We start from the raw sequence: 26,557 nt of genomic DNA on the forward strand, positions 1-26,557 counted from the left end.
GTGGGCTCTCATTTCTGCCCCCGTCCTTCCCGGCCACTCGGGGTCCCAGGGAGGTAGGTGGGGGAGGGCACTCTGGGAAGGAGTCCGATGACCATAGCCAGTATCAGGGCACAACAGGCCAGGGGAGAGTTGGGGAGGGGGCCCAGGGTCTCTGCAGAGACGGGGCTGGCAGCTTGGGCAAGTGGAGTGCAGGATGGGAACTAAGGCTGGACAGACGAAGGGGCCGAGGGAATTCGGGCTGGCTGCTTGTCCCAGAAGTAAGGCAGAAACCCCGTGACTTGGGAGGGCCAGGAGAACGGCTTCTGCCCTGGAGTCTGGGCCTGACGTGTGCCTGGACATCCATCTGGAGGTACCAGGCCAGAGCTGGGGCAGGGACGCACCTGCCCCGGCTGATCTGCAGACTGCTTTGGGGGAGAAGACAGCAGGGCAGGGAGCCAGCACCCCAGAGGTCTCTGGGCCCCAGGTGTCTCTGGGCCCCAGGTCCTGCTCCGGCCACAGGACCAGCCACTGCCGTCTCCATTTCCCGTGGCCTCCAGGGCCTGAGGACTGCTTCCTTCCTGCCCCCCTCCAGCTGGAAAGGGGCTGGGGCACGTGGCTTCCCGAAGTCCTCAGCACCTTGGTTCCCTTAGGGTGACGGCACAGCAGAGAGAACCTGCTGCTGCCTGAGGAAGGGAGAGGAAGGGAGAGTGTTGGGGTTGCAGCCAAGGGGCCACCCGGGAGCCCTGCCCGCACTCACTCTTGCCCCCATGGTCTTCTAGGAGTATTAAGGTGCACGCAGTTAGAAAAATGCACCCGCCCCCAAAAAAGATAACTTCCCCATCCGTATTCTCAAGGGTTCCATCTCTAGGAGGGTCAGAGCCCCCGAGGCTGTCAAATGGGTTTCAGTTCCCTTGTGTGATGAGGGGTCAGGGCATCGTGAGCCCCAACCTTCCATGGACACATGATACAGAGTGGGCAATAAATGGTTTTGGCAGAATTTCTGAAACCGAAGGGAACTGGGTTGGAAGGGGGCACAGCAGATGGCTGTCTAGCGTGCGGTCAGTCGGATGATGTGTGGACACCCCCAAGACCGGGACTGGAAAGACCCCCATGCCAAGGAGCAGCCCCCTCCTGGTGAAACGTCCCGCAATTGGGGGGTCCTGTGTGCTCAGGCCCTCACAGGTGAACCCCGTGCCAAGGACACCTCCCAGGAGGCCGTGGTCCTGGAAGAGGCTGATGTCGGTGCCCCTGGATGCCACCCTCATCCAGAAGAGCAGACAGACAGCCTCTCAGCTGCCAGACAAGACACCCTCACTGAGCCCCGCTTCCCCAGACAGTCCTGCACAACAGCCCTGGGGTTGGCTGTCACACCCGGTAGGTGCCCTGGCTGGGGTGTGCAGGTGGGGGAGGGGAAGGTAAAGACCTGCCTCGAGGTCCTGATTCCTGCAGACACACTGGCCGGTTTGTAGCAACTCCTTCCTTCCCTGTGATTGTCCAGCACGGCCAGTCCCAGCTAACACCATCAACACCGGCCTCCTCTGGGCTGGGTGCTTCTCTCGTAACGCTCAGAATACCCAGCATTAACGCCTCAACTGGCCACACAGCTCTAACCCTGACGCCTTTTAGGGAGGATATGGACTTGGCTTGGGGTAGGGACACGCACGTTTCCCTGAAATGATTAGGATCACTGGTCACCTGGACCAACAATCCTGACCAAAGAACAGGGCAGCTCCAAACCTGGAGACCGATGGTACACTTGGGGACCAAGAGTCCACTCGGGGATGGTTGGTACACTCAGGGATGGTGGCACAGGCTCCATTGGGGTGCTGCTTCCCCTGGCCCACCGTTGGCTCCCAGCTGTGACTCAGGAGGTCTGTGCATGCCCAGAACCTGGATTTGCTCAGTGTAATTTCGTTGTCAGACAGTTCACTTCGTAATGAAATCCTGAATCGCCGTCTTTTCCTGTGCCCTGTGGGCGTGTGGGTTCAGGAGTTGAGACCCCCTACTGATGTCGCAGCAAATGAGATCACGGTGGCCGTGCAGCCCTCCTGCTAATGAGCCCCCACGTGGCCGCGGCGTGGGGCCAGCTGCCGGGGAAATGTGGTTAACACACCGTCTGCCAGGAAATAGGTCCTTTTTCCGTTTTCCCTTCTCATTATATTACAGGGACATAATCTCATGGTCTGCAGGCCGATTAGGACGCGGGAGGCATTTGGGAGGCATTGTTCCCTCTAATCAGTGAATAAATGTATCTACATTGAACAGGTCGTAGGATGGGGACTTGCACAGACGTGGTGTCCCTTCCCCTGCCCCGTGATCCCTGGCCTCCCCGAGCACGCAGGGCGGCGGGCGGGGAAGGAGAGGCCGAGGGAGACCGTCCGCGCTGAGCTCCAGCCCCGGCGTTCCTGACCAATAGTTGCTCTATTTGACTGATGCTAACACACAATTTGCACCCCGTCCCTTAACCGGGGAGCAGCTCACGGGACGTACCGGAGTTTGATCGGCCGCGTTGCGTTGGGAGCACATCACGGACTGCAGGTGCATCACCTGAGGTGAGATGTGCTGCCACCTGATCAACCCGCTTAGCCATCGTGACTCCGTTTCCTCGTCGCCAAGAGGGGCGCGTGCCCAACGCGCGGCACGGTTGTAGGCGGAAAAGAAACAGTCGTGTCCACTAAGTGTTACCACACAGCAAATCGTCACCAACACAGTGGCTCGAAATCTCACTGTGGGTGGAGTCCAGGCGCCCTCAGCACACGGTGTCCCAGGCTAAAACCCGTGTGTTCCCTGCACTGGAGTCTAGCTGGAGCTCGGGGACCCTCTCCCCAGGCTCACTCGGGTTCTCGGCAGAGCTCACGGCACCCGTGGGGCCCTGCAGAGCCGTTCCCGCCGTGCCTCCGGGCTGGTCAACCCTGAACGCACCTCGCGTGGCCGTGTGTGGTGCCGTCCATGCTGCCTCGGGCCGTGGGTGAGGCGGTGGGGACGGCGAGCTTCCCCCCAACGGCTGGAGCCCAGAACAAGCACAGCCCGACACCCAGGTGATCCCTGCCCTCCAAGAGTCTGGCATGAGAAACGGCCCGGAGTGCCCGATGTGAAAAGACTTCTGATGCCTCCTCCGCTCGGGGAAACTCCCCAAGACCCACGTGTGCCACCCTCCAGGCACGTGGACAGGGGTGTGCTGTAATCATCCCCTGCCTGCTGCTTTGCGGACCTGGCTTCCTCCTCTCCGGGCGTCACCGCGAGGGGCCTGAAGCTCCTTGCGAGAGGACGCGCAACGAGCCCCACTCTTACTTCGATTTCAGGCACTTCGCTCCCTGACCTCAGGGGGCGGCGGTCACGTCTTCGGTTTCTTTGACCTCTTATTGGGAAAAACGTGTCCACCGGCTTTCGGCTTTTCACCACAAATAATTCGAACCCACTGTCACTCCAAAGGTCCGGGCGTCATCAGCAGTAGTGAGCGGCTCTCCTCCCGGTACCCGGCTGACGAAGGCATCTCCGATGACGAGGACGCCGGGGCTGACGGTGTGGCCTCCCAGAGCCTCACGTGGAGGGACTGCGCCCCGGCTGAGAGCCAGGTAAGGCACCTGGGACGGATCCGTTCTTGCCGTCGCTGTGGATGGAGGCCTTTTACCTTCACACCAAGTCACGGCAGAGGAATCAAAGCTTCTGATATTTCATTTTAATTTTTTTTTAACGTTTATTTGTTTTTGAGAAGAGACAGAAACAGAGCATGAGTGGAGGAGGGGCAGAGAGGGAGGGAGACACAGAATCGGAAGCAGGCTCCAGGCTCCGAGCTGTCAGCACAGAGCCCCACGCGGGGCTCGAACTCACGGACCACGAGATCATGGCCTGAGCCGAAGTCGGACGCTTAACCAGCTGAGCCACCCAGGTGTCCCAGTACTTGATTCCTTGTGATGAAAATGTTTACTATGCACCCTATTAAGTATTATGTCATTTATAAGAGGAGGAAATAATCCGTGGGTTTATACCTTTAGCAGATTTTATGCAGCTTTTAAGAAAATGTAACTTAGAACACTTGACGCCTGTTGAATGAGTGTGACTCACTCACACTGCAAGCCCTGATTTATAAAATCGGTCACAAGATCCCTGTGAGTACCCAGGTTTCCTTCGCGGAATTCAAACCATGATCCCGTTTACAGACCACTGATTTCGGTTTGAGCAGGTACACTTAACTGGGGGGAAAGGCAACAATGCTTTATATGAGGCCGTCGTGACCGCTAGGTTGATAAAGACTCATCAATGATCCTGATAAGGTCTCGACTGCTACGGGTGAAATCGTGAGGCCGGGCCGTTTTGTAACTGAGGAGCCTAGAGGCAGGTTGAGTAGGAGAAGGGCCCCCACTCGGGATGGAGAACTCTGAACTGTAGCTCAGCCCAGGCCCGTCTCGGGCACATTTGCAGGAGCCAGGATGAGTGCTGGTTCAGCCTCCCGTGCACCATGATGCATGGCACAGAGCTCCTCCTGGGACCCTCCCCCAGGGAGGTTTGAGGGGTCGGGGATGCCTCCGGTGAGCTTCCCTTCCGGGCACCCACGGACTGAGCTCCGGGCCGCCAGGTGGAAAGACTGAGCAGATGTTGAGCGTGTTCAGAAAAGGCAGGAAGAGGACAGTGGAGGACGGTTGTGGTCACTGCAATTCAAGGAGCAGACGGTAGGGGCAGGCGACGGGCCCGAGCTGGGAGGGGCTGCTCCGCAGGGGACTTGGGCCTTCCCTGGCCCTTCACCCCTTCCGGGCACCCAGACGACCCAGGAGGAGCCTGACTCACAGCCACAGGCTCCACGGCGGGCTGAGTCCTGGCCGTGGGTAGACCAGCGCTGCCCAGGACCATCGCTGACAGATGGAGCTGCCCGGCAGGGCCTGGGCTTTGCTGAACCCACTGTCCCCAGGCTCCCCAGGCTCGGCTGATGTAGGAAGGGTCAGGGTTTCCTCTAACCTCCATCCTCTCGCTGCCGAGCCCCAGGACATGATCTGCCGAAAACAGTGGCAGACTTGGAGAAGGAGTTCTGTCTTGCATGGGTTTTGAGGAACCACTGTACGTTTTTTGTTGTAAAATTCATGGGGCTAAAAAACGTCAGCAGGACAGAAACATGGCGTCTTTGAACTCGGCCTCTCCAGAGTCACAGCTGACTCCCCTTCCTGGGATGTCACCCAGAATTGTCCTACAAGCATGGGCTGGAAGCTCTCCTGCCCACCTTCCGTCTCTGGAAGCAGTGCAACCCCCGCCCCCCCCTTCTGCCCTGAGCTCGGCAGGGTATGAAAGGCTCTGAGAAGGTCTGTAGTGAAAAGCCACCTACCATTCTGCACCCAGAGTGGCCCACACTTCTTGGAGCCTGAACCCCCTTTTACGGAATAGCAAGGAAAACACTGGCTCAAGGAAGTGACCTTTGACCAGACCAAGGCTTGGCCCCGGGAGGGCCGGGGGGGGGGGGGGGGGGGATGGTGGTGGAGGGGGGAGTGAGGCCAGGGCAGGGACCGTCCCGTGTGGCAGGACCACAGCGGGCAGAGGAGCCAGATCAGAAGACGGTGGGATACAGACTAGAATTGCCTCCTTTCAGTCAGTTTTTAATTTAACGACTGTGGGAACTTGCAGGAACACACACGTGCTGGTCTCTAGCCCTCCCAGGGCCAGCCGTCCTTTGTGCCTCCTTGAATCCTTGAATTATCCCCCATTTCGTTCCTCTAGCTCATCTCTAGAATTTCCTGTCTTCACTTATTTCCACTGATTCCACTTTGAGCGACATCTCCCTTCCCCTGAATCTTCACGTAAAGGCGACCGGCTGCTCACAGAGCTGGTGCAAAGGGCAGGGGGCCCGGCATGTGGGTAAAAGCCTGGGACAGACTCTTTCAGGGGACCGTGTGAGAGCCGCTGCAGGACCCCCCACGCCTGCCTGCCCCCAGAGCATTGTTCCTGAACCCAGACTCACAGACACGCCCTGGGGTGCCCAGAGTCCTTCAGCATGATGTGTCCTGGGGTTCATCGGCATGTCCTGTTGTGCTCTGGTGCCTGTCTCTGTCCTGTATTCAAGGTCAGAACTTTCTGGATGAGGGATATTCAGGAAAGGCCTTCTGTAAAGAATTGCTCACGCCAAGAGAAGGCCAGCATGGGTGTGAAGGGCGCTTCCGTGGGGCTGAGATCCGGAAAGCCGGGAAACCACAGCCCCGGCATGCACCCCCACCCCTCCCCGTGGTGGGGTGCGAGCCCCCACTCCCCAAACCCAGCCTCGAGGCCCCTGATGCTGGGCACAGGCTGCAGACTCTGACTCGGTTTCCCCGCAGAAGCCTCACGGGTGCCAAATTGTGGTGGTTCCATTTTAATCCACGGCCTGTGTCTGCGTTGTGTTTATAAATTGCGAATTTCGGTTTTGTTGCCTCCGAGTTGAAAGCACCAGGCGTCCGTGCCGAGCTTTATGTCCGTATATGTCCACGAAACGTGGTAAGGCCGACAGCTGGAGCTCACACAGGGGCGGAGGCCGCCAGCCAAGCAGCTGCTGCTTTGGGCAGAAAGGACGAGGCCACACCAGCCTCGTGGGGGTCCCTCACAAGTACCTGAGAAGCGGGCGTCCCACAGGGGTTCCAGGAAGGGGCTGGCGGCCGTCCACACCAGATGGAAGACCAGAGTGGTGTTACAGTTATGGTGTCCACGCTGTCCTGGATGCCTCCTACCTCCTCCTGCCTCGGGAGCCTGGATGCCGCCAGGGCCCTGCTCAGAGCAGCCCTGGGCCCTCAGATCCCGGCCGCGGCCTTCCGGCCTCTCCGTGGCTCCCTGCTGTCCCCCAGCCCCAGATGAGAACTTTCCAACTCGTCTTGCCACTCTGGAGGTGACGTTAGACCATGATGACGTCAGGACTCTTCTTGGGGCGTGTGGTGGCAGGACGTGTCCCACGCACGCTGCTCTCGGGGAGACGAGCTGTCTGTGAACACTGCCCCCGCCTCCCCGTATCGATCGCGCCTCCGGCCACCCAGTGCCACCAGAGGGGGGCTCCGTCACCAGCCGCCACTCAGACTGAGGGCCGAATCCTAACCGAGACCCTTGCCTTGTGTCGCTCAGCTTTCCGCTCTTTTCCGGGCAGCTTTGGCTGCTTGGAGCCCGCGGCACTGCCGTGGACACCAACCTAATGACCTGCCCCACAAAGCAAAAGCACCTTCCCACTCCACAAGTGCCTCTTAAATGTCCCTTTTAAAACCAGGCGAGCCGCGGAGGAGATAATGGCTGGAAGGACGCGGAGGCTGGGCTTGGAGGAAAACCGAAAGATTGATTTTCTCTGGTCTGGGAGCTAAGAGACTCTGGTGACTCAGGAGGCTGGTGACTCAGGGGACGAGGAAGTTGTGTTTTTAGTTGTTTCGGGTGTTAGTGGTCCCTCCCGGCCCGCAGTGACCCCGTCTCTGGCCAGCTGACGACTTTCAGGTCAAGCAACCTGGCGTAATTCATTGGCGCCTTCCTGTGCGGATGGGGAGCGGCGGGGCCGTGTCAGACGCCCTTCAGATGCAGCTTGCTGGTCTTGCTGAATTTGTCACCTCCCCTGCTGTGCTCACCCCCTTACCCTCTCTGCTGGGACCGCTCCCAGCTTTCTCTTGGTGTTCCGGAACTTTCTGTGTCAAAATGGGCTTCGTGCTTACCCTTCCCAGCTCACGTCACGGATGGCGGCCTTAGCTGGCCTTCCGCCGCTCAGGAATTTGTGCCGTGATGGGTGCCTGGTGAGACCGGACTGTGTCCCCCGGCCACCCCCTCGGCTTGGGGACCTGATTTGGGGCTAGAGGGAAGAAGCGTCCTCCCGTGGTGAAAATGTCCACGAAGGAAAGCTCAATGTCTAGTTCACACATCGTGGGTCTTTGGCGTGGGTGGTGGCAGGATCGCTGGGAGTGCCCCCCCTACCCTGACAGCCTGCTTCCTGAGGGCCGGGACTGGCCCCCCCACACGGGCACTGCGGACAGGCTCTTCTGGAGCGTGGACGGAGACCTCTCCCAGAGCCCTGCCTCTGAGCACGGTGCACACAGGGGACCAACTGAACACAGATCCGCTTGTGCATTTCAGCATCTCACCGGCCACCAGCCCACAGACGCCGACAGAGAAGAAGAGACCCTAAAGAGGAAGCTGGAGGAGATGACCAGCCACATCAGTGACCAGGGGGCCTCGTCCGAGGAGGAGGGGAGCAAGGAGGAAGAGGCAGGACTGGACAGGAAAACCTCCATCGAGGACCTCCCCGGGGCAGCCCCAGAGGTGAGGCCACCCGAGCGCTTGGCAAGACCTGGGCAGAGGTGGGGCCAGGAGTCAAGGATTTGTAACCAAGCCACTGGCCCACCCCAGGCAGGAAGCCACCCCCCCGGTGGGCACTGGGCCCTGGCAAGAGCTGCACGGGGGACCCAGCCCCCGCTGGCCCATCAGCTCTGAGTTCAGGGGAAAAGAGTGTCGTAAGCTTGGGCCCGTCTTGGGGAGAGCCCTGCGGTCTCTCCCGCTGGTGGTCATGTTCCGTGCTCCCCTCTCCTAGGTGCTCGTGGCTGCGGGCCAAACGTCCAGACAGGAAACAAGCCCCCGGGGTCCTCAGGAACTCATGCAGCCCGGCAGAACCACGGACCAGGAGCTGCTAGAGCTGGAAGACAGAGTGGCCCTGACGGCCTCCGAGGTTCAGCAGGTGGAGAGTGAGGTAGCCACTAGCCCCAGGGGCGGGCGGCTCCCCAGGAGGGATAGTGATGGGCCCTGAAGGTCTGGCAGCCGTGGACATCCACCCGAGCTCCAGAACAGGAGCTCAGGGGTTTCTGTGGGAATCACCCAGGGCACTACCCTGGCCGCCATCCCGTTTGCCTTGGAGAGAGGCAGGCAGGGTTTTCCGCCCTTAGGAAGATGCTGGAGGAGGGGCTTCCCTGGAGGAGGGGCTTCTCTAGAAGCAGGCTCAGGACAGCCCTGGGGCTCAGGACCAGACTGTTACCCGAGAGTCATCCTGTGAGCCTGAGCGTGGGACCAGGGCTTGAGTTGGGTGAGGGTTGTGTCCGTAGCATACAAAGGTCAAAGGGCAGAGCCGGGGCCTCCCAGAGACGGCGAGGTGACCGGGCTCGGCTCTGCCCTCCCCCTGGGGGCCTGCAGGGAAGAGAGGGTCTCCCCCTCAGGCTACAAGAGGAGCCAGCACTTCTGCTCATCAGCAAGTGCTCTCCAGGCCCAGGAGGATGGGGCGTGTCCCCAGAGCTGTGCACATTAGGAGGCCAGGTCAGCCCAACGACTGTATTCTTTTATTCCTTCTTGCCCGGCAAACAGTTTTCAAACTCCTGAATGTGGCGGGCGTTGTGTAGAACACAAAAGACACAGCTGTAACATTCTTAGATGGGGCCTCTGTCTTCATGGAGCTTACGCCTGTAGCAGGTGGGGACAGAGGACAGGCCATTGATGGAGAAACTCAGTTCAGGAAGAGAGCCGTGCAGGCAGGAAGTGACGGTAGCCCAGCAGAGCGGTCAGGTGAGCTGCTCAGGAAGGGGTGTTACAAGAAGAAGGCAGCGCATACGTGCAAAGGTCCTGGGGTGCTGTCGGACTTGGCATGTTCAGGAATCAGCAGTGAAACCCTGAGCCTGGGGCAGAGGGAGCGAGGGGGCGGGGGTGGGAGGCAGGTCTGAGAGGAGAGCAGATTCCAGAGAGCTGTTGGAGGGATCAGAACAGGGGCAATGGGGCCTTGTTTCTGTTTCCAGAAGTTTCTTCTGGCTGGTGTGAGAGCTGGGGTCGGGGGATGATTTGAAATGATGCCAGGAAGGCACTCTGCCCGACGCCAGCCAAGCCTTTGCCCATAAAATGTAGCCCCGTCCCGTAGGGTTGCGGTGACACGGTCCCTGATCACTGCTGCTTCTTCCGCCCCTGTGGGAGCCAAGCTCCCTGATGTGCCAGGAAAGGTCCAGAGCCCCCCTGCTCCTGCCTGGGGTGACCTACAAGGAACACCAGCCCCCTCCCGATGGCCCTGCAAGATGAATGACAACGGGACCCCAGGAAGCGCCTCTTGAGGGCAGACAACAAAATCAGTGAATCAGCAGCTGCTCTACTGGGACATTGGGTTGGCACATCAGAATAACGTCCGTGTGCCTGTCCTTTGTCCCCCCAGGTTTCTAACATCAAGTCCAAGATTGCCGCCTTGCAGGCTGCCGGGCTCTCGGTGAGAAGCTCGGGAAAGCCCCAGCGGAGGTCCAACCTCCCGGTGAGTGCGGGGGGCCAGAGCCCGCAGGTCTGTGCCCAGCTGGGTGTGACGGGAGCAGACGGCTGGGGACGGCAGGGCAGGTCTGGGGCCAACGGCCTCCTCCCCAGATTCCAGCTGGGGTCTCCAGGCGGGTCACAGCAGTGGGGAAACCTGGCAGGCCAGCGGAGGATGGTCCGGGGAGGGCCCTAGGTCCCACTGCAGGGAAGATACAGAACGCCCAGTGCACCTGAACTTTAGATAAAGGACACATCATTTTCTAGTGTAAGTACATCCCGTGCAATATTTGAAACGTTCTTATAAACAAACATTCGTTTGTCTGAAATTCAACGCTAACCAGCCACTCTGTTTTACTTTGGCAGGGTGCAGGGGTGGTGCAGGGGGGTGTGTGGGGGTGGGGGGGGGTGGTTTGCTGACGGGCCGAGTATTTACAGAGAACAGGCATCCTGTCCTTCGGTCCCTCCGGCCTCCAGCCCTCCTGTGACAGGGGTCAGATAAGCAGTAATCAGGTATAGGCCTCTTCCTCATCCTCCACAGATATTTCTTCCCCGACTCGCTGGGAGATTGGGCCAGACCCCTAAGGATCCAAACGCAGAGCCTTCGGATGAGGTCAAGGTATGTGTCGTTCCAAGAGTAAGAGGTCGGCACAGCTTTTTCCAGAAGGTTCCAGGGAGTGGTGGGGCTGAGCCACACAGAGCTTGCTTTCTCGGCCAGTCCCTCAGGGTGGCTTCCTCAGAGGCGCGTGCTGAGACAGGGTGAGCGTTGACGTGTTTGTTGGGGAAACCCAGGAACACCCAGCTGGGGCGCAGGAAGGTGGGACAGAGAGGGAAACACAAAGCAAACCTCCCACGGTGGCAGACCCCACACAAGGGGTCCTCAGCTCGGAGTAACGCAGCACAGTCTCCTGTGCAGGGCCCGTCCGTCATGGACGACATCCATTCTGGGCTCTTCTCCCAGGCCCCGCGCAGGCCGGCGGGTTCCAGCGGCCTGGGGACGGGCCTACGTCTAGGGGAGGCAGGTGCCGACTCAGCGGCGGGAGCAGCAGAAGCCCGTGTGTGTGTGTGTGTGTGTGTGTGTGTGCAGTGGCCCAGGGACCAGGACCGTGGGTGACGATGGCACTATTAACAGCTGCAGCATGCAGGGGAGGGGCCGGCCTGGGAGGGAGCCAGATCTCCTGGGTGTAGGGGTGCGGGTGCCACCCCCAGTGCCCCAGAAAGTATGGTACCTGCTCCCAGCCCTGCCTGCCGCCCGCTAGGAGCCGTAGGGAACATCCAGTCGCTTCTGTTTATCGTAACGGTGACACCGGGTAGCTTTTCGCAGTTGGGAACAGCGTTTTTACCCTCCTTCCAAGTGACGTTTACAAAGCTGGTGAGTAGACACTGGTGTTCACCCTGTCATAGCAATGAGCAAACAGAAGCTCAGGGAGGTTGACATCTATGACTGAGATCACGCAGACCGTAAGTGACGGAGGGGGTCTCAGCCCAGGCCTCCCGGCCCTGACCTCCCTCCCTCTTCTTGGATCCTTCCCGATCTGCCCAGGGAAGCCCGGCCCCGAAGGCCTCTGCAGTGGGTCTCCGGGGGCAGCCCACGGAAGGAGCCAGGCAGAATCCCAGGGTGCCAGAGTCTAGGAAGATTTCCGGGGGAGCCAGGCCAACAGGAAGGTGGGACGGAAGGGAAGGTGTGGGGGCCCCCAGCCGTGAGGAACAGTTCATCTTCCAGAGTCCCCGAGAAGGGGCCGCTGGCCCGGTTTCCAGATGAGTCCAGAGAGGACACGCAAGTCGTCCACACCACGGGGGTGGGGGTGGTGCCTGGATGTGAACCCAGGTCTGCGTGGCTGGGACGTGTGCCCTCCCTACTGTCCGCCCACAGTTGACAAGCATAAACCTCTCTTTTATACTCTGGAGTTTGGTGCTTTGTGTACTGACACCATGTATATTAATACGACGAAAGTTCAGATGCTGCCTGAGAACAGGAGACGGCTGACCCGATTCTCTAGAATCTGAAAGAATGATAAAAAGTCCAAATTTGGCTCCCAGTGCGGCTGAGAATTACAGCAATTTCGCGAAGCCCAGAGACTTCTTCTTTCTTCCAGGTGATGACTGCACCCTACCTTCTGAGAAGGAAGTTCAGTAATTCCCCAAAAAGTCAAGGTAAGTGTCAGTGGCTTCCCTGGTCCCCGTGGGCCTGGGAGGTGAGCTCAGGGCCGTGAAAGTGGCCAGTGGGAGTTCTGCATTTCTGTGTAATCCGGGGGACACGGCATCCCATGTCCCTGTGCCTGGGACACTCCCGGGGCCACTCCGGCCACCGTCGGGGAGCACTCCAGTGGGTTGGTGTTCTGGATAACTGGAATTTGCTGGTTGAGCATGCAGAGGTGGGGGGGGGGGGGGGTTGCCCTGTGAATTGCTCTAATGCTGTGCTCAACCCCCCCACCTCCTTATGCAAAGCACAGAACATACCTTAGCCGCCTTTGATGTCTCCATGGTGACTAGGACATCAACTTTGTTCCAGATGGAACAGGATGCAAAGCCTGGCTGCCCATCCACAGCACGTGGCCGGGCTCTCGGGGAATCGTATACTCGTCCGTTGCTCCCCTTGCAGCCTGAGCGCGGGTCACCAGAAGAAAGCGGCCCCCTCCCCCCGTCAGGGTCCAGTCCCTCCACTGCCATTTGAGTCCCTTCGCCACCGTGGCGTCCCCTGTTATCCCTGCACCTGAGCTCTGTCCTCACCACCCCATCATTACAGCCCTGTCATAGCCATGGTCCCAGCCCAAGCTCTCTTTCCGCTCCTGCTCTGCTCCGGAGCAATCGTTGGCTCCCACCTGCCCACAGAATGGGTGGGATTACTTAGCACGGGCTTCCAGACCCTCACTGCCTGTCCCACACGGGAGCCCTGGGAGCGCTTTCCTCCACACTGGACAACACACACCTCATAGCCACACGTGGGGTTCGGAGCTCCCCATGCAAACACACGCCTCCGTGCCTTTGCCTGGGCCGGGCTTTCTGCCTGGGGCGCTCTCTTCCTTTCCCACCCGCCTCCGCCTTCTGAAGCCCTTCCAGGCCAAGGGCAGTGCCTCCTCCCAGGGCGTTCTCCTCCACCTCCTCGGGCACGACTTTGAGCGTCCGTGTTTGCACCCAGCTCACCTCCGTGCCGGCCCCCTCCTTCCGCCCCAGAGCTCCCCAGACACAGGCAGGTCAGTCCAGAGACACGGTGGGTCCCGAGGTCCTTTGAGGTGAATCCCCGACTCAGAGCCACCGGCCACGTGATGGACTTTGCCAGAGACACCACCTGCCACGGGGCCAGCGGGAGGTTCCCGGGTGCGCTGACGCTGGGGGCGCTCCCAGCAGGTCTCAAGGCTACAACCCAAGTGGAGGCCCACGTTTCCAGCAGGGGGACGAGCGATGAGCCCCTTGTCGGTCAGAGGCCTCTCACCAGTCCCAGCCCAGGGCACCTCGCCGCCGGGCCCCCTGAAGCTGACGGGCATTTTAGGGTCTAAACGGCACAGGCGAGGCTACTCGCCTGCCACCACGGCCAGCCCCGGCGGGGGGCTTCTCGCCCTCTGCCAGAGGGCCACCCCCGCGCGGGCCGCAGGTCCCCACGCCTGCAGTGACAGATGGGAAGGGCCACGTGTGTCCTCACCGCCCCGGAGTTGGGATTGCTGGCTTAGCAACTCCCTCGGTGGAGTTTGGTCCCAGAGCAGGGACATGTGGCAAAGCCAGGCCACACACCCTCTGCCCAGCACGGAACCATGGACGGGTTCGCCAGCCCCCTGCCAACGAACAAGCCATCACCTAGAACCTTTTGCAGCATCTACCGATTTCCCTGGTGTGAACACCTCCCCCGGGGCTGATCTCAAGCTGCCGCCTCGATGTCCCGGAACTCGGGGCTGGGAAGAGGGGACGTGCCCCCCACACCCCCGAGGAACAGGTGCAGTGTGCCAGGCGGGGCCCACGCCACACCTGCCAGAGAGGAAGGGGGGCTGCCTGCCCACCCCCGGGCTCTGCTCGCTTGTGGCCACGCACGCAAACAGTTCACTAGGGTGTGACCCCAAATGCCTCGCTCTGAGGGGCGGGGTCCTGAGACTCCCGCAGCCCGTGTCCCATCACGGAACTAAAGGAGAGGCAGTGGCAGTCTCTGGAGCCCTGGTGAGGTGGGGCTTTAGTGCTCGCTCCAAGGCAAGGGAGAAAGAATTGGACTGAATTGTTGCACACCTGCTGTTGTTCACTTGCACACCTGCTGACGTGCCTCTGTTTCCCCTAAAGATAAGGCTGGCGACTCCTTTGACCGGCAGTCAGCGTACCGCGGATCCCTGACGCAGAGAAACCCCAACAGCAGGAAGGGAGTGGCCAACCACAGCTTTGCAGTAAGCTTTGACCTTGCTTCCTGAGGCCTGTCAGATTTACAGATTGACGTTCAGACTGCAGAGCAAAGAAAATAGGGATAAACTGACAAGTGCAGTAAAACCAGCAAAAATTTAAAGGAAAGTTGAACACGGTTTCTTAAAGGTACCAGAATACACCAATGATAAGGGTCTCTGCCTACCCAGGGATGGGTCTCAGCTCGGGGAAGGGGACCATCCATGGAGAAAGGACACTCAGGGGAGGGGACCGTCCATGAGACAGGATAGTCGGGGGAGGGGACCATCCACGAGACAGGACACTCGGGGGAGGGGGAGGGGACCCTCCACGAGACAGGACACTCGGGGGAGGGGACCCTCCATGAGACAGGACACTCGGGGGAGGGGACCATCCATGAGACAGTGAGGACACTCAGAGGAGGGGACCATCCAGGAGACAGGATAGTCGGGGGAGGGGACCATCCACGAGACAGGACCCTCGGGGGAGGGGGAGGGAACCATCCACGAGACAGGACACTCAGGCGAGGGGACCATCCACGAGACAGGACACATGGGGGAGGGGGAGGGGACCATCCACAAGACAGGACCCTCGGGGGAGGGGGAGGGGACCATCCACGAGACAGGAAACTCGGGGGAGGGGACCCTCCATGAGACAGGACACTTGGGGGAGGGGAAGAGGACCATCCACGAGACAGGACACTCGGGGGAGGGGACCCTCCACAAGACAGGACACTCGGGAGGGGACCATCCTTGAGACAGGACACTCGGGCGAGGGGACCCTCCACAAGACAGGACACTCGGGGGAGGGGGAGGGGACCATCCACGAGACAGGACACTCGGGGTAGGGGAACTTCCACAAGACAGGACACTCGGGGGAGGGGACCATCCACGACACAGGACACTGAGGGGAGGGGACCATCCACAACAAAGGACATTCAGGCAAGGGGACCCTCCACGAGACAGGACACTCGGGGGAGGGAGAGGGGACCATCCTTGAGACAGGACACTCAGAGGAGGGGGAGGGGACCATCCTTGAGACAGGACACTCGGGGGGAGGGGACCCTCCATGACACAGGACACTGAGGGGAGGGGACCATCCACAACAAAGGACATTCAGGCAAGGGGACCCTCCACGAGACAGGACCCTTGGGGGAGGGGACCCTCCATGAGACAGGACACTCGAGGGGACCCTCCACGAGACAGGACACTCGGGGGAGGGGGAGGGGACCATCCTTGAGACAGGACACTCGGGGGAGGGGGACCATCCTTGAGACAGGACACTCGGGGGAGGGGGACCATCCACGAGACAGGACACTCAGGCGAGGGGACCATCCACGAGACAGGACACTCAGGTGAGGGGACCATCCACGAGACAGGACACTCAGGCGAGGGGACCATCCACGAGACAGGAAACTCGGGGGAGGGGACCCTCCACAAGACAGGACACTCGGGGGAGGGGGAGGGGACCATCCACGAGACAGGACACTCGGGGGAAGGGACCATCCACGAGACAGGACACTCAGGGGAGGGGACCATCCTTGAGACAGGACACTTGGGCGAGGGGACCCTCCACAAGACAGGACACTCGGGGGAGGGGGAGGGGACCATCCACGAGACAGGACACTCGGGGGAAGGGACCATCCATGAGACAGGACACTCAGGGGAGGGGACCATCCACGAGACAGGACATTCGGGGGAGGGGGAGGGGATCCTCCACAAAACAGGACACTCGGGGGAAGAGAGTGTCCAGGAGACAGTGAGAACACTGTCCTCATAGCCCCACCGGCTTACCGGTGCTGTAAATGTCATTCAGCAAACTGCATGTACAGATGCTGGGGTCAGGCTGTCCCCAGGTCTGTGGGAGAGAGGTCAAGGCGACCCCAGCGGCACATCGCAAACATGGCACTGTCACAGCTCAGAAAAGCTGATCTCTTGGGACCTCAAGGCCACGCCCACGTCCTGGGGATGGACGTGATGAGTGGGTGCCAGTGGTCACAGTGAAGGCCCAGATGGCTCTGCACCCCCACCTCCCACCGGTGACTTATTCTCTCCATGGACTCTGGCTTTTAAAAAGAATTTCAAAGCCTCTCGTGATAGCGATACCCCAATCCAGGGATAAGGCTGTCCCTAACTGTGTGAGCCTCGTGCTGGCAGATGGGGATGGGGGCGATATGGCTGTCATTAAGCCGCACCGACGGGGGGACGGGGCCGTGTGTAGGGACAATGACAAAGAACGGAGGCGCCCCGCGGGCCCCACCTTCACCAGAAGGAGGCATCGGGACTGTGGCTGGAGCATGGCCGTCCCCGACGGAGGGCTGATAACCATTAATAAGAAACTTGCCAACAGGGATTGAAAACCTAAATGCTTTCAAATTAGAATATACCTCCCTGTATTTCCGAGCCTTAAGTTTTCAGATACTTTCCGTCCACTCACCCCCTTTGATGAGAGGCCAGTGCCACTGACCCAGCTTCAGAGCTGGGGAAACAGAGGTAGACAAGTTGTGTAAAAACCCCCAAGGGGATTGACTACATGTTCATGTGTCTTGTGTACACTCTGTGTGTGCACGCTCGTGTGTCTTATGTGCGCACTCGTGTGTCTGTGCGTGTGCACACGCTCGTATGTCTTGTGTGCACACTGATGTGTCTGCGTGTGTGTGCTTGTGTCTTGTGTGCACGCCGGCATGTGTACACGCTCGTGTGTCTTGTGTGCACGCTCATGTGTGTGCATATGTGCGTGCTTGTGTGTGCATGTGTGTGTGCTCGTGTGCCTGTGTGTGTGCACACTAGTGTGTCTGCATGTGTGCTGCACGTGTGTGTGCATGTTCATGTGTCTACGTGTGTGCATGCTCGCGTGTGCACGCTTGTGTGTCTGTGCACATGTGCACTCATATGCCTGTGTGTGCACACTTGTATGTCTGTGCTTGTGTGCACGCTCGTGTGTCTTAGGTGCACACTCATGTGTCTGTGTGTATGCACACTGGCATGCCTGTGCATGTGCACACGCTCATGTGTCTTGTGTGTGCATTGATGTGTCTGTGCGTGTGCGTGCTTGTGTGTCTTGTGTGCATGCCAGCGTGTCTGTGCGTGTGTACACGCTCGTGTGTCTTATGTGCATGCTCCTGTGTGTGCATATGTGCATGCTTGTGTGTCTGTGTATGTGTGTGCTTGTATGTCTGCATGCTCGTGTGTCTGTGCATGCTCATATGTCTGCATGTGCATGTGCTCATGTGCCTGTGTGTGCACACTAGTGTGTCTGTGCATGTGTGCCACGCGTGTGTGTGCATGTTCATGTGTCTACGTGTGTGCATGCTCGTGTGTGCACGCTTGTGTCTGTGCATGATCATACGTCTGTATCTGTGTGCATGCTCATGTGTATTGTGTGTGTGTACCCTCGTGTGTCTGCATGAGTGCACTCCTCTGCACGTCTGCACACGCTCATGCATCTGTGCGTGTGTACGTGCTCATATGTCTGTGCACGTGTGCCCACGCTTGTATGCCTGTGTGCACTCTCGTGTGTGTGCATGTGTGTGCATGCCTGTGCGCACATGTCTGTGTGTACACCCAGCTGTGCACAGCCACGCCTACACGTATTTGTGCTTCGCAGAAACCCGTGATGACCCAGCGGCCCTGAAGGGGGGTTGTCAGAAGAGGACGGAGCGACCCCGGAGACCCGGCTTTCCCTCCACCTCAGCCATCACGTTCCTCCGCCTGCCGTGCACTTTGTGCTGCACTCAGTCCAGCGGAGAGACGCGACGGAACAGCGTCCATAATGGAACCCCACCTGCGAGGGGACTGCCGTCGTCAGACCTTCAGCTGTTCGCCCACGTTCCCTGACGCCCTCCGACACCACCCCTGCCGGCCTGCTCTGATCCGTGAGAAACATCTAAGCTGACACTCTTTCCTTTAGGACCGTGTTCAACTTTTTGAAGGACACAAAGTAGAATGTTCTCAGTGTCATCTTTCAGCCCTTTCCCTGCTGGCTGGGACAGTAAAGGGCTGGCTCCGCGTGGCACCTGCTATGTGTGTGCCCCACACCGTACCGGAGCACGAGCAGGTGTGTGTGTGTGCATGTGTGTGCGCGTGTGCACAGTCAGACAAAGAAATTGGGCATCAAGGCAAGTGACTGAACTCATGGCCAGCTGACAGAGAGGGATTGATCCCCGCCCCCCGCCCCTCACACTTATTCTGCAAGTTCATCTGTGGCTCACAGACCAGGAGAACTTCCACTGGGGTCAAGGGCAGAGCAAGCACGTGGTAGCTGGTGAGCATCTGATCGATGTCCAAGTGCAGGTACAGAGGACCTGCTGGAGAGGTGGACGCTGGGGCTCTAGACAGGCAGGACGGCGGGTTCCAGCCGGCACTGCCACTCCTGCGGTGGCATCCAGTGGGACAGGGCAGCAGGACCGCTTAGTGATGCCTGCTGCCCACCTGTCGTCAGTCTTGTAGGTGAGCTCCGAGTGCTCCTCCACCAGGACAGCCTGGGATTCGGGGTTACTTCTGGGCATCTGTGTGGCTTATCCAGCTTTAAGGGGAGCCCACTGGGACCCTCAGGGCTGCCTTGGAACATAGTAATGGTAATGGCACCCCCCCCCAACTGAGCATCATTACATGCTTCCCAGAGACTCTTTACTCCTTGGGTTAAATTTAAGCCCATTTCTTTAGGTTTATTTATTTTGTGAGAAAGAGAGAGAACATGAGTTGGGGAGGGGCAGAGAGAGAGAGAGAGTGAGAGAGAATCCCAAGCAGGCTCCGCGCTGTTATCGCAAGGCCCCAGGTGGAGCTCGATCCCACCAACTGTGCGATCGTGACCTGAGCTGACGTCCAGAGTTGGACACTTAACCGACCGGGCCACCCAGGTGCCCCGCTTTTAAGCCCATTTTGCAGAAGGGGACACTGAGCCCTGTGTGTGAGGCAGCCTGCCCTGGGAGCTAGAGGCTACCACGTGATGCTTTCTAAAGTGACTTTGGGCCAGCTTGAACTCTTCTCTCTTAAACTGCTCGGGGATGGAAGGGAACGAAAGGCAGGTGGAGAACAGAGGGGAGCAGGCGAGCCTGTCTTCTGACCTGACGGGGGTCAGAGTCCCACCCCCACCCACCGCCGTGCGGACCCTGGACCGCTAGCTCTGTGTTTCCACTGAGCCCAAAGGCGGCGGCCGCAGAGCTCACGCCGTCCCCAGGCCCGCCCGCGGGTTTCAGAAATCCATTTGAACGACTGGGCTTCAGGTTATGCTGGGGTCTGTAGAAAAGACAGACGTGAGGCCCCTTCTCTGGATGGAAGCTGGTGCAAATACGTAGCTCCTAATTCAGTGCTAAAAACGATTAAAAGCTTCCTACAAATGAAAGGAGATCAATTGGGTCGGGGGGGGTACACCTCTCCTTATCCACAAAGTAAATCAAAGTCAACGTGAGTTCCTAGGAGTTAGAGAAGAGACGGTCTGCCGGCCGTGTGTCCCCGAGTGTTCATGTCATAGGGACAACGGGTCCCAGGTAGTACGTGTTCCTACCGGAGGGCTTTATTAGCCACGTTCGTTCCTCCACTGCTGACTCGAGCGCCATCAGAGCGAGAGCACGTACTCATTCACTCATTCACTCGGCGGCACCACAGAGGCCCGGTGACCTGTGCTGACCTGGCGGGCGTCCTCCCAGCCCCCAGCACCGGTCCACCCCTCCAGAGCTCCTTTCCAGCCCCCATCAAAACCCCACGGCTCTGCGCAGCCAATTCCACACCGGAGACCAGCCACCCCCTCCTCCAGCTTCTCAGAGTCCCCCTTCCGGCCGAACTTGGCCTCACCGCCCCCAGCCCCTTGCTGTGCCCGGTAATGTCCACCCCAGCCTTCCAGCGGCTCACTCCAGGGCTTGGGGCTGTCTTCTCCTTCACCCCCACATTCTGTCGGGAGAACCTGGCTGTTGGGAATATACCTTTATGCCAAAGACTGCCACTCGGTTCTTTTCCACGACACCTGGGTCTTGTTCCTCGTCTCGTGACAAATCCGTGTGCTTAGTCTACAGCTGTGTCCTGTCGTATCCGTGCTGTCTCTGCTCTCGCTTCTGTGGCCGGTGCTCTGTTACTCTACCGAGACCTTCGTTGTGACTTGTGAACGAACTCGCGTCCCCAGGGAGCCCCAGCTACTCCACGTGCCGTGCGTGGGGGCAGCCAGGAAGTCAGAAGGATGGCCATGAACCTCGCTACAGGGATCCCCGTGCCTTCCAAACAAGCCCCAGCCTGGGATCCGCCAGGCCTGTCGGTTTGGGGGTTTGGGGGACCCCTGTCCAAGGCAAGCCGGCCCCGCCTCTTTTCTCCAAAGCTTCTCCTTCTTCAGGTCGCCTGCCCTGTCTCTAGGCCTCGGTCCACAAACCTGGCCACACCCACCTGCCACATTATTGTCTGTGTCGCTTTTGTGCTGCAAAAACAGAGTTGAGTGTATACCATCTGACCCTTCACGGGAAGGACTCACGAGGCCTTCTGGGTCTCCCAAGTCTCCCTCTGCCCTTCTCTCACGAGGATGCTTGCCCTTGGATTTAGGACCCAGCTCGATTATCCAGGGTAATCTCATCTGGAGATCTTTACCCTAAATACATGTGCAAGGACCTGTTTTCCAAACAGGGTCACATCCACAGGTTCTAGGAGTTAGGATGGGAGTCTGGGGAGCCACCATTCAGCCCACTGTAGCTAAATTATAATCACGCTGACAGAGATCAGTGGAACACCTCCCCTCCCCCGGCCAGACCCTAAGAGAAAGCACGGGGAAAGCAGAAGGTCATGGCACATGCTCCCGTGAACGGCCTCCTCCCAGCCTCCCAGGGAGCCCTGGGCTCAGGCACACACTTCACTTCCGAGAGCAACCAGGAGCATGGACAACAGGCGTCCTCCCCGTCCCGTCCACTGGCTTTGCCACACGCCCCCCCCTTGTCCTCTGTGCCCCCATCCTCCTAGAATCCCCCCCCCGTGACTGTTCTCACGTCACCCAGCAGCAGGACACTTGGCACTCACTGCCCCACTCAAGGCCAGAGGACCCACTCTGTGCAAGAAAACCTCCTGTCCCACCAGTTCAGGGAAGGGGGACTGGGAGGGGGTAGACGGTGCATTGAGTGCATCGAGTGGCCACGGCCCAGCCTGCCCAGACGTGGTAGAAAAGCTTCAGGAACAATGGCTGTGCGTGTGACCTCACCGAGCAGTGACCTGGGGGCTCGGGCACAAGCAGGCCCACGCCCGTGGAGTCCACGGCAGCCGGCATAGCACCCAGGAACGGCCACGGAGCCACCAGACTGCCGGTTTCCAGGAGGCTCCCAGGCACGACTGACCGTCCCCCCAGAGGCAGTGGCATGTGGACAGCCTGAGTAGGACCAGCGTTCCCCACGCGGAGAGAGGGGAGGCTCCCTGTGGCTGTCACCACGGTTACAATTTCAAAGTGCCCCCGAACTGCCCACTCCGTGCTGGCCTTTCCAGGGGTAACGCTGTGGCTCACTCCAGACAGAGCACCGAGGCCGCAGCCCTGCTTGGGGGCAGGGCTTCCCTGGGAGTCAAACGGGGGGCAGAGACGAAAGTCAGCTGTGTCCCCAAGGGCTGACCAAGGGAAGCGCTTCCTGCCCCCTCGCAGTGGGACTCTCCCCAGACGAGTGTCGAATCCACAGAGCTCGCTGAGTGCTGAGCTCCCCGTGGCAGCAAATAAGAGGTGGTCGTTTTCATATAATAAATTCCATTCTTTGAAAGAGCTTTCCCGAGTCCCTTTTCTAGCAGACGGTCATTCCAGAAGCACCTTTCCTGGAAGCTGATTACGGGGAGATGGGCGACGAGGGACCCTGGTGTTCAGCTGCTTCCAACCAAGAGCGAGAGGAGTCCGTGGTTTCATTACAACTCCAAGTGGGTGTTAGAGTTAGCGTTGAAAACATCTCTCCGGGGGCGCTCAGTCGGTAGAGCATGTGACTCTTTATCTCGGGGCCGTGAGTTTAAGCCCCAAGCTGGGCATGAAGCCTACTTAAATAAAAAAGTAAAATATTTCTCCAGAGTTTTATTCTCCAACAGTCTTCTTTATCAGAGAAAAGAAGCATCATGAGGAGTTGAATGTGCAGATCTTGTAGTTTATTTTCTTTTTAATGTTTATTTATTTTTGACAGAGAGAGAGACAGAGACAGAGCATGAGCTGGGGAGGGGCAGAGAGAGAGGGAGACACAGAACCTGAAGCCGGCTCCAGGCTCCGAGCTGTCGGCACAGAGCCCGACTCAGGCTCGAACTCACAAACTGCGAGATCATGACCTGAGCCGAAGTCGGACACTCGACCGACTGAGCCACCCAGGTGCCCCGGATCCTTCATGGTTTAAAGTGAGCTTAGAATAGGCAGCATGAGGCCCTCTGCTCAGATCACCTAGCGCCCAACACGTGGCGGTCCAGGCCCAGATAGCCACTTGTGCTCAGTTCCTGCCGGATGCCCGGCGAAGGGTATGACCTTCCAGGCGATTGCCCCAGCGCATCGACCCGAACCACCTCGGGTCAGTGGTCTTCCACGGCGGTGCTCTAGCCAGCAGCGATTTCTGTAAGTCTCAGCAGCGCTGTGTGGAAGAAGCCGCTTCACCGGGGGCCGGAGACCCACCCCGAAGGCACAATAGGATCCGTGCACTTGGCCTCTGGTCCCCAGACACTCCACAGCCCGCACGCGAGCCAGCCAAGTGACTTCTAAGCGTGCTCACGAGACCTGTGGCACCAAAGTTGTTTTTGCATGGAATTATTATTAGATTATTACTAATACTATTAGCAGTACGAGCTATCTCTGTGTTTTGTTGGGAAGAAAACAGAAAATGCGGATAAGCTAAGGAAACAAGAACAGAGAGCATCATCTCTCAACCAGCAACCCTGCTCATTCCTCCAGACGTCCATCCATTATTTGCGCTCAACTTAAAACTCCTGCAGATTAGTTTACTGGCAAGGAGATGAAGCCCTCTCCGGATGTTGCCCCATGGCTATGGCTAATTTTAGGTGCCAACTTGGCTAGGCCCTGGAGCCCAGACTTTTGGCCAAACACCGGTCTAGATGTCGCTGTGATGCTTTTTTAGATGTGGTTAACATTTACAATTAGCGGCCTTTGAGTAAAGCAGATTCTCCTCCATAGTGTGGGTGGGCCTCATCCAATCAGTTGAAGGCCTTAAGAGAGAAAGACGGAGGTCCCCCGAGAAAGAGAGAATTCTGCCTCAGCGCTGCCTTCCAATTCCAGCTGCAACATCGTCTCTTCCCTGGGTCCTCAGCCTGTCATCTTGCCATGTAGATTCCAGACTTGCCAATCCCACAATCGCATTAGTTCCTTAAGCTCTCTCTCTCTACACACACACACACACACACACTTCATTCCATGTCTCTGGAGAACGCTGACTAAGGCATAGTTCCTACATAAAAGCCACGTCTGGTATTTCCCACACTGGATACCCAGAACCCAGTTGGATGGGAGTCACATACAAGCAATGGAGAAAGTCATTTCCGATGATGATAAGTGCGATGCCAGAGTTCCCAGAGCCACTGTCCCCTTAGGGAGGAAGACACGCCCACCACCACTCATCTCTCACTAAAACTTGACCTCAGCTCTTGGGAGCGGTGTTTCCCTGACACAGACCTGGGAAACAGCTTTCTAAATTAAAGATGAGTCCTTTAAAATGTTCTCAAGAGGGGCGCCTGGGTGGCTCAGTCAGTTAAGCGCCCGACTTCAGTTCAGGTCATGACCTTGCAGTTCATGAGTTCAAGCCCCGAGTTGAGCTCTGTGCTGACAGCTTGGAGCTCGGAGCCTGCTTCGGATTCTGTGTCTCCCTCTCTCTCTGCCCCTCCCCATTTGTGCTCTGTCTCTCAAAAAAAATAAATAAAATAAAAATTTTTTAAAAATGCAATTGATTGGGGTGCCTGGGTGGCTCAGTCAGTTGAGTGTCCGACTTCGGCTCAGGTCATGATCTTGCAGTTTGTGAGTTTGAGCCCCACGTCGGGCTCTGTGCTGACAGCTCGGAGCCTGGAGCCTGCTTCGGATTCTGTGTCTCCCTCTCTCTCTGCCCCACCCCTGCTCACCCTCTGACTGTCTCTCATTCTCAAAAATAAACATTTAAAAAATTTTTTGTAAAAATAAATAATTTTTTAAAAGTCCTCAAGAATTTGGATTTTCAGAAAACTTCTGCATCAGAAGCAGCTTTGCTAGTGACTGGAGCCCCCCCCCCCCCCACACACACACACTGTGGTCATTCTGCAGCTAGGACTCCGGTGGCTCCCAGTCCCCACGGCCACCTCCTTGCAATCAGATTGTGCACCATTTTTCCAGGACTCCAGAAGGAGCCCACGTTTAAGAAACACAGGCCAAGGGGCGCCTGGGTGGCGCAGTCGGTTAAGCGTCCGATTTCAGCCAGGTCACGATCTCGCGGTCCGTGAGTTCGAGCCCCGCGTCAGGCTCTGGGCTGATGGCTCGGAGCCTGGAGCCTGTTTCCGATTCTGTGTCTCCCTCTCTCTCTGCCCCTCCCCCGTTCATGCTCTGTCTCTCTCTGTCCCAAAAATAAATAAACATTGAAAAAAAATTAAAAAAAGAAACACAGGCCAAAACCACAAAGACTCGTCGTGTCTTCTAGAAATAAGTACCAGAAAGAGAGATTTCATCAGTCACTCAGACACGCTTAGGGACTCCTGCATTCATTTCCTGGGGCCGATGTAACAAAGCACCATAAGCAAGGTGGCTGAGGATGACAGAAACATGTTCTCTCACAGCTCAGGAGGCCAAAGGCCAAGGTCAAGGTGCCGGCAGGGCCGGGTCCTTCTGGAAGCTCTGAGGGAGGATCCGTGCCATCCTCTTCCCCAGCTTCCGGTGGCCTCCACCTGTCCCTGGCTTGTCTCTGCCTCTGTCTTCACAGCACCTTCTCCTGGTGTCTCCGTGTGTCCCTCCTCTTCTTCTAAGGATGCCAGGGACTGGATTTAGGGCTCACCTCCCTCCAGCACGACCTCATCTTAACGTGATTCCATCTGCACCTGCAAAGATCTTATTTCCAAGGTCACATTCTGAGATTCCTGGTTGACGTGAATTTCTGAGGGACACACCTCAACCCACTGCACCATTATGGTCCAAACACCAAAACCACAAACAGCTACCCGCCACCGTGCTCCCTGCTGAGTAAGCCCGGGAACCCACCTGGTTGAGGGTAAGAGTTCCAAGAATTCAAAGCCATCAAGTTCACTCCAAGAGAGGGGTCCGCTCATGAGGGTCTCCCCAGTGTAGGGTTCCTTTCATTGCAAGGAGCAGAACCCACTCAAACCAGCCTGGGTGAGACGGCGAGTGTATGAGCCACGCACGGAACTTTCCGTCAGGACGGAGGGACACAAGACCCAGCCTCAGGAAGGGAGGGCAGGGCCAGGGAGGCCCAGGGGCAGCCATGCCCCTATGACGTTTCTGAGGCTTCCCTCTTGACCGTGAACCTCTCGGTGGGCTTTTCAGCCCCAGTTCTATTTCCCTAGAGTGGTCACAGTCATCTTCCAGACACAAAGTGATGGAGCGAGCAGGGCCATATCCCTCATAGGTGCTGCCAGCCTAGGGCGGGATCTGCCTCGACTAGCAGGGGAGCAGGTCATTTGATCCCGTGCAAGTGACCCAGCGACCTCATACACGTGGGATTCATAAATGGGACTATGGTCTCTGAGGGCCTCCCTCGATGGTGGACCATTGGCCCTCACTTATAATGAGTAATTTGCCCGCTAGAAATACAGGGGGCAGCTGACTGCGGCCCAGGGGCCCAATCCAGCCAGCAGCCTGGTTTTGTGAAACAGCCCTGCAGGTGCCCAGCCCTAGCTATTCAGGTTCAGTTCACTTGCAGCTACAACACAGACCCCGGCCCACTAAGCCAGATATGTTCACCGTCTGGCCCATTGCAGAAAAGGTTTGCCTACCCCCGGCAGAGTGTGTTGGAGACGCAGGAGGGCGGGGACAGCAGAGGGGTTTGAATTCTCATGTGCAGGGCAGTTAAAGGACAGGATGGGGCATCATCCACAGCCGGCCCAGCAAAGGGCCCCGTGGGGAGGCGCCCTCACACCCG

General features: G+C 58.3%; 1 protein-coding gene across 3 annotated transcripts in view; it reads left to right on the forward strand.

Annotated features, from left to right (window-relative positions):
* The window catches only part of MLPH (melanophilin), a 42,602-nt gene extending 23,323 nt beyond the window's left edge, over positions 1-19,279 (forward strand). For 2 of the 3 annotated variants that reach the window (XM_047846379.1, XM_047846380.1), the window contains 9 exons: positions 1,152-1,353; positions 3,412-3,554; positions 8,032-8,217; positions 8,486-8,641; positions 10,076-10,168; positions 10,703-10,780; positions 12,258-12,315; positions 14,425-14,525; positions 18,124-19,279. In XM_047846379.1, coding sequence (XP_047702335.1) covers positions 1,152-1,353; positions 3,412-3,554; positions 8,032-8,217; positions 8,486-8,641; positions 10,076-10,168; positions 10,703-10,780; positions 12,258-12,315; positions 14,425-14,525; positions 18,124-18,150 — 1,044 coding nt within the window. In that variant the 3' untranslated portion in view covers positions 18,151-19,279. Of the gene's footprint in view, positions 1-1,151; positions 1,354-3,411; positions 3,555-8,031; positions 8,218-8,485; positions 8,642-10,075; positions 10,169-10,680; positions 10,781-12,257; positions 12,316-14,424; positions 14,526-18,123 lie in introns of those variants that run through there. The other variant, XR_007149560.1, reaches the window with a different exon arrangement.
* Positions 19,280-26,557: the final 7,278 nt, after the last annotated feature.

The sequence above is a fragment of the Prionailurus viverrinus genome, unplaced genomic scaffold, assembly GCF_022837055.1.
Source record: "Prionailurus viverrinus isolate Anna unplaced genomic scaffold, UM_Priviv_1.0 scaffold_39, whole genome shotgun sequence".
Classification (NCBI taxonomy): Eukaryota; Metazoa; Chordata; class Mammalia; order Carnivora; family Felidae; genus Prionailurus; species Prionailurus viverrinus.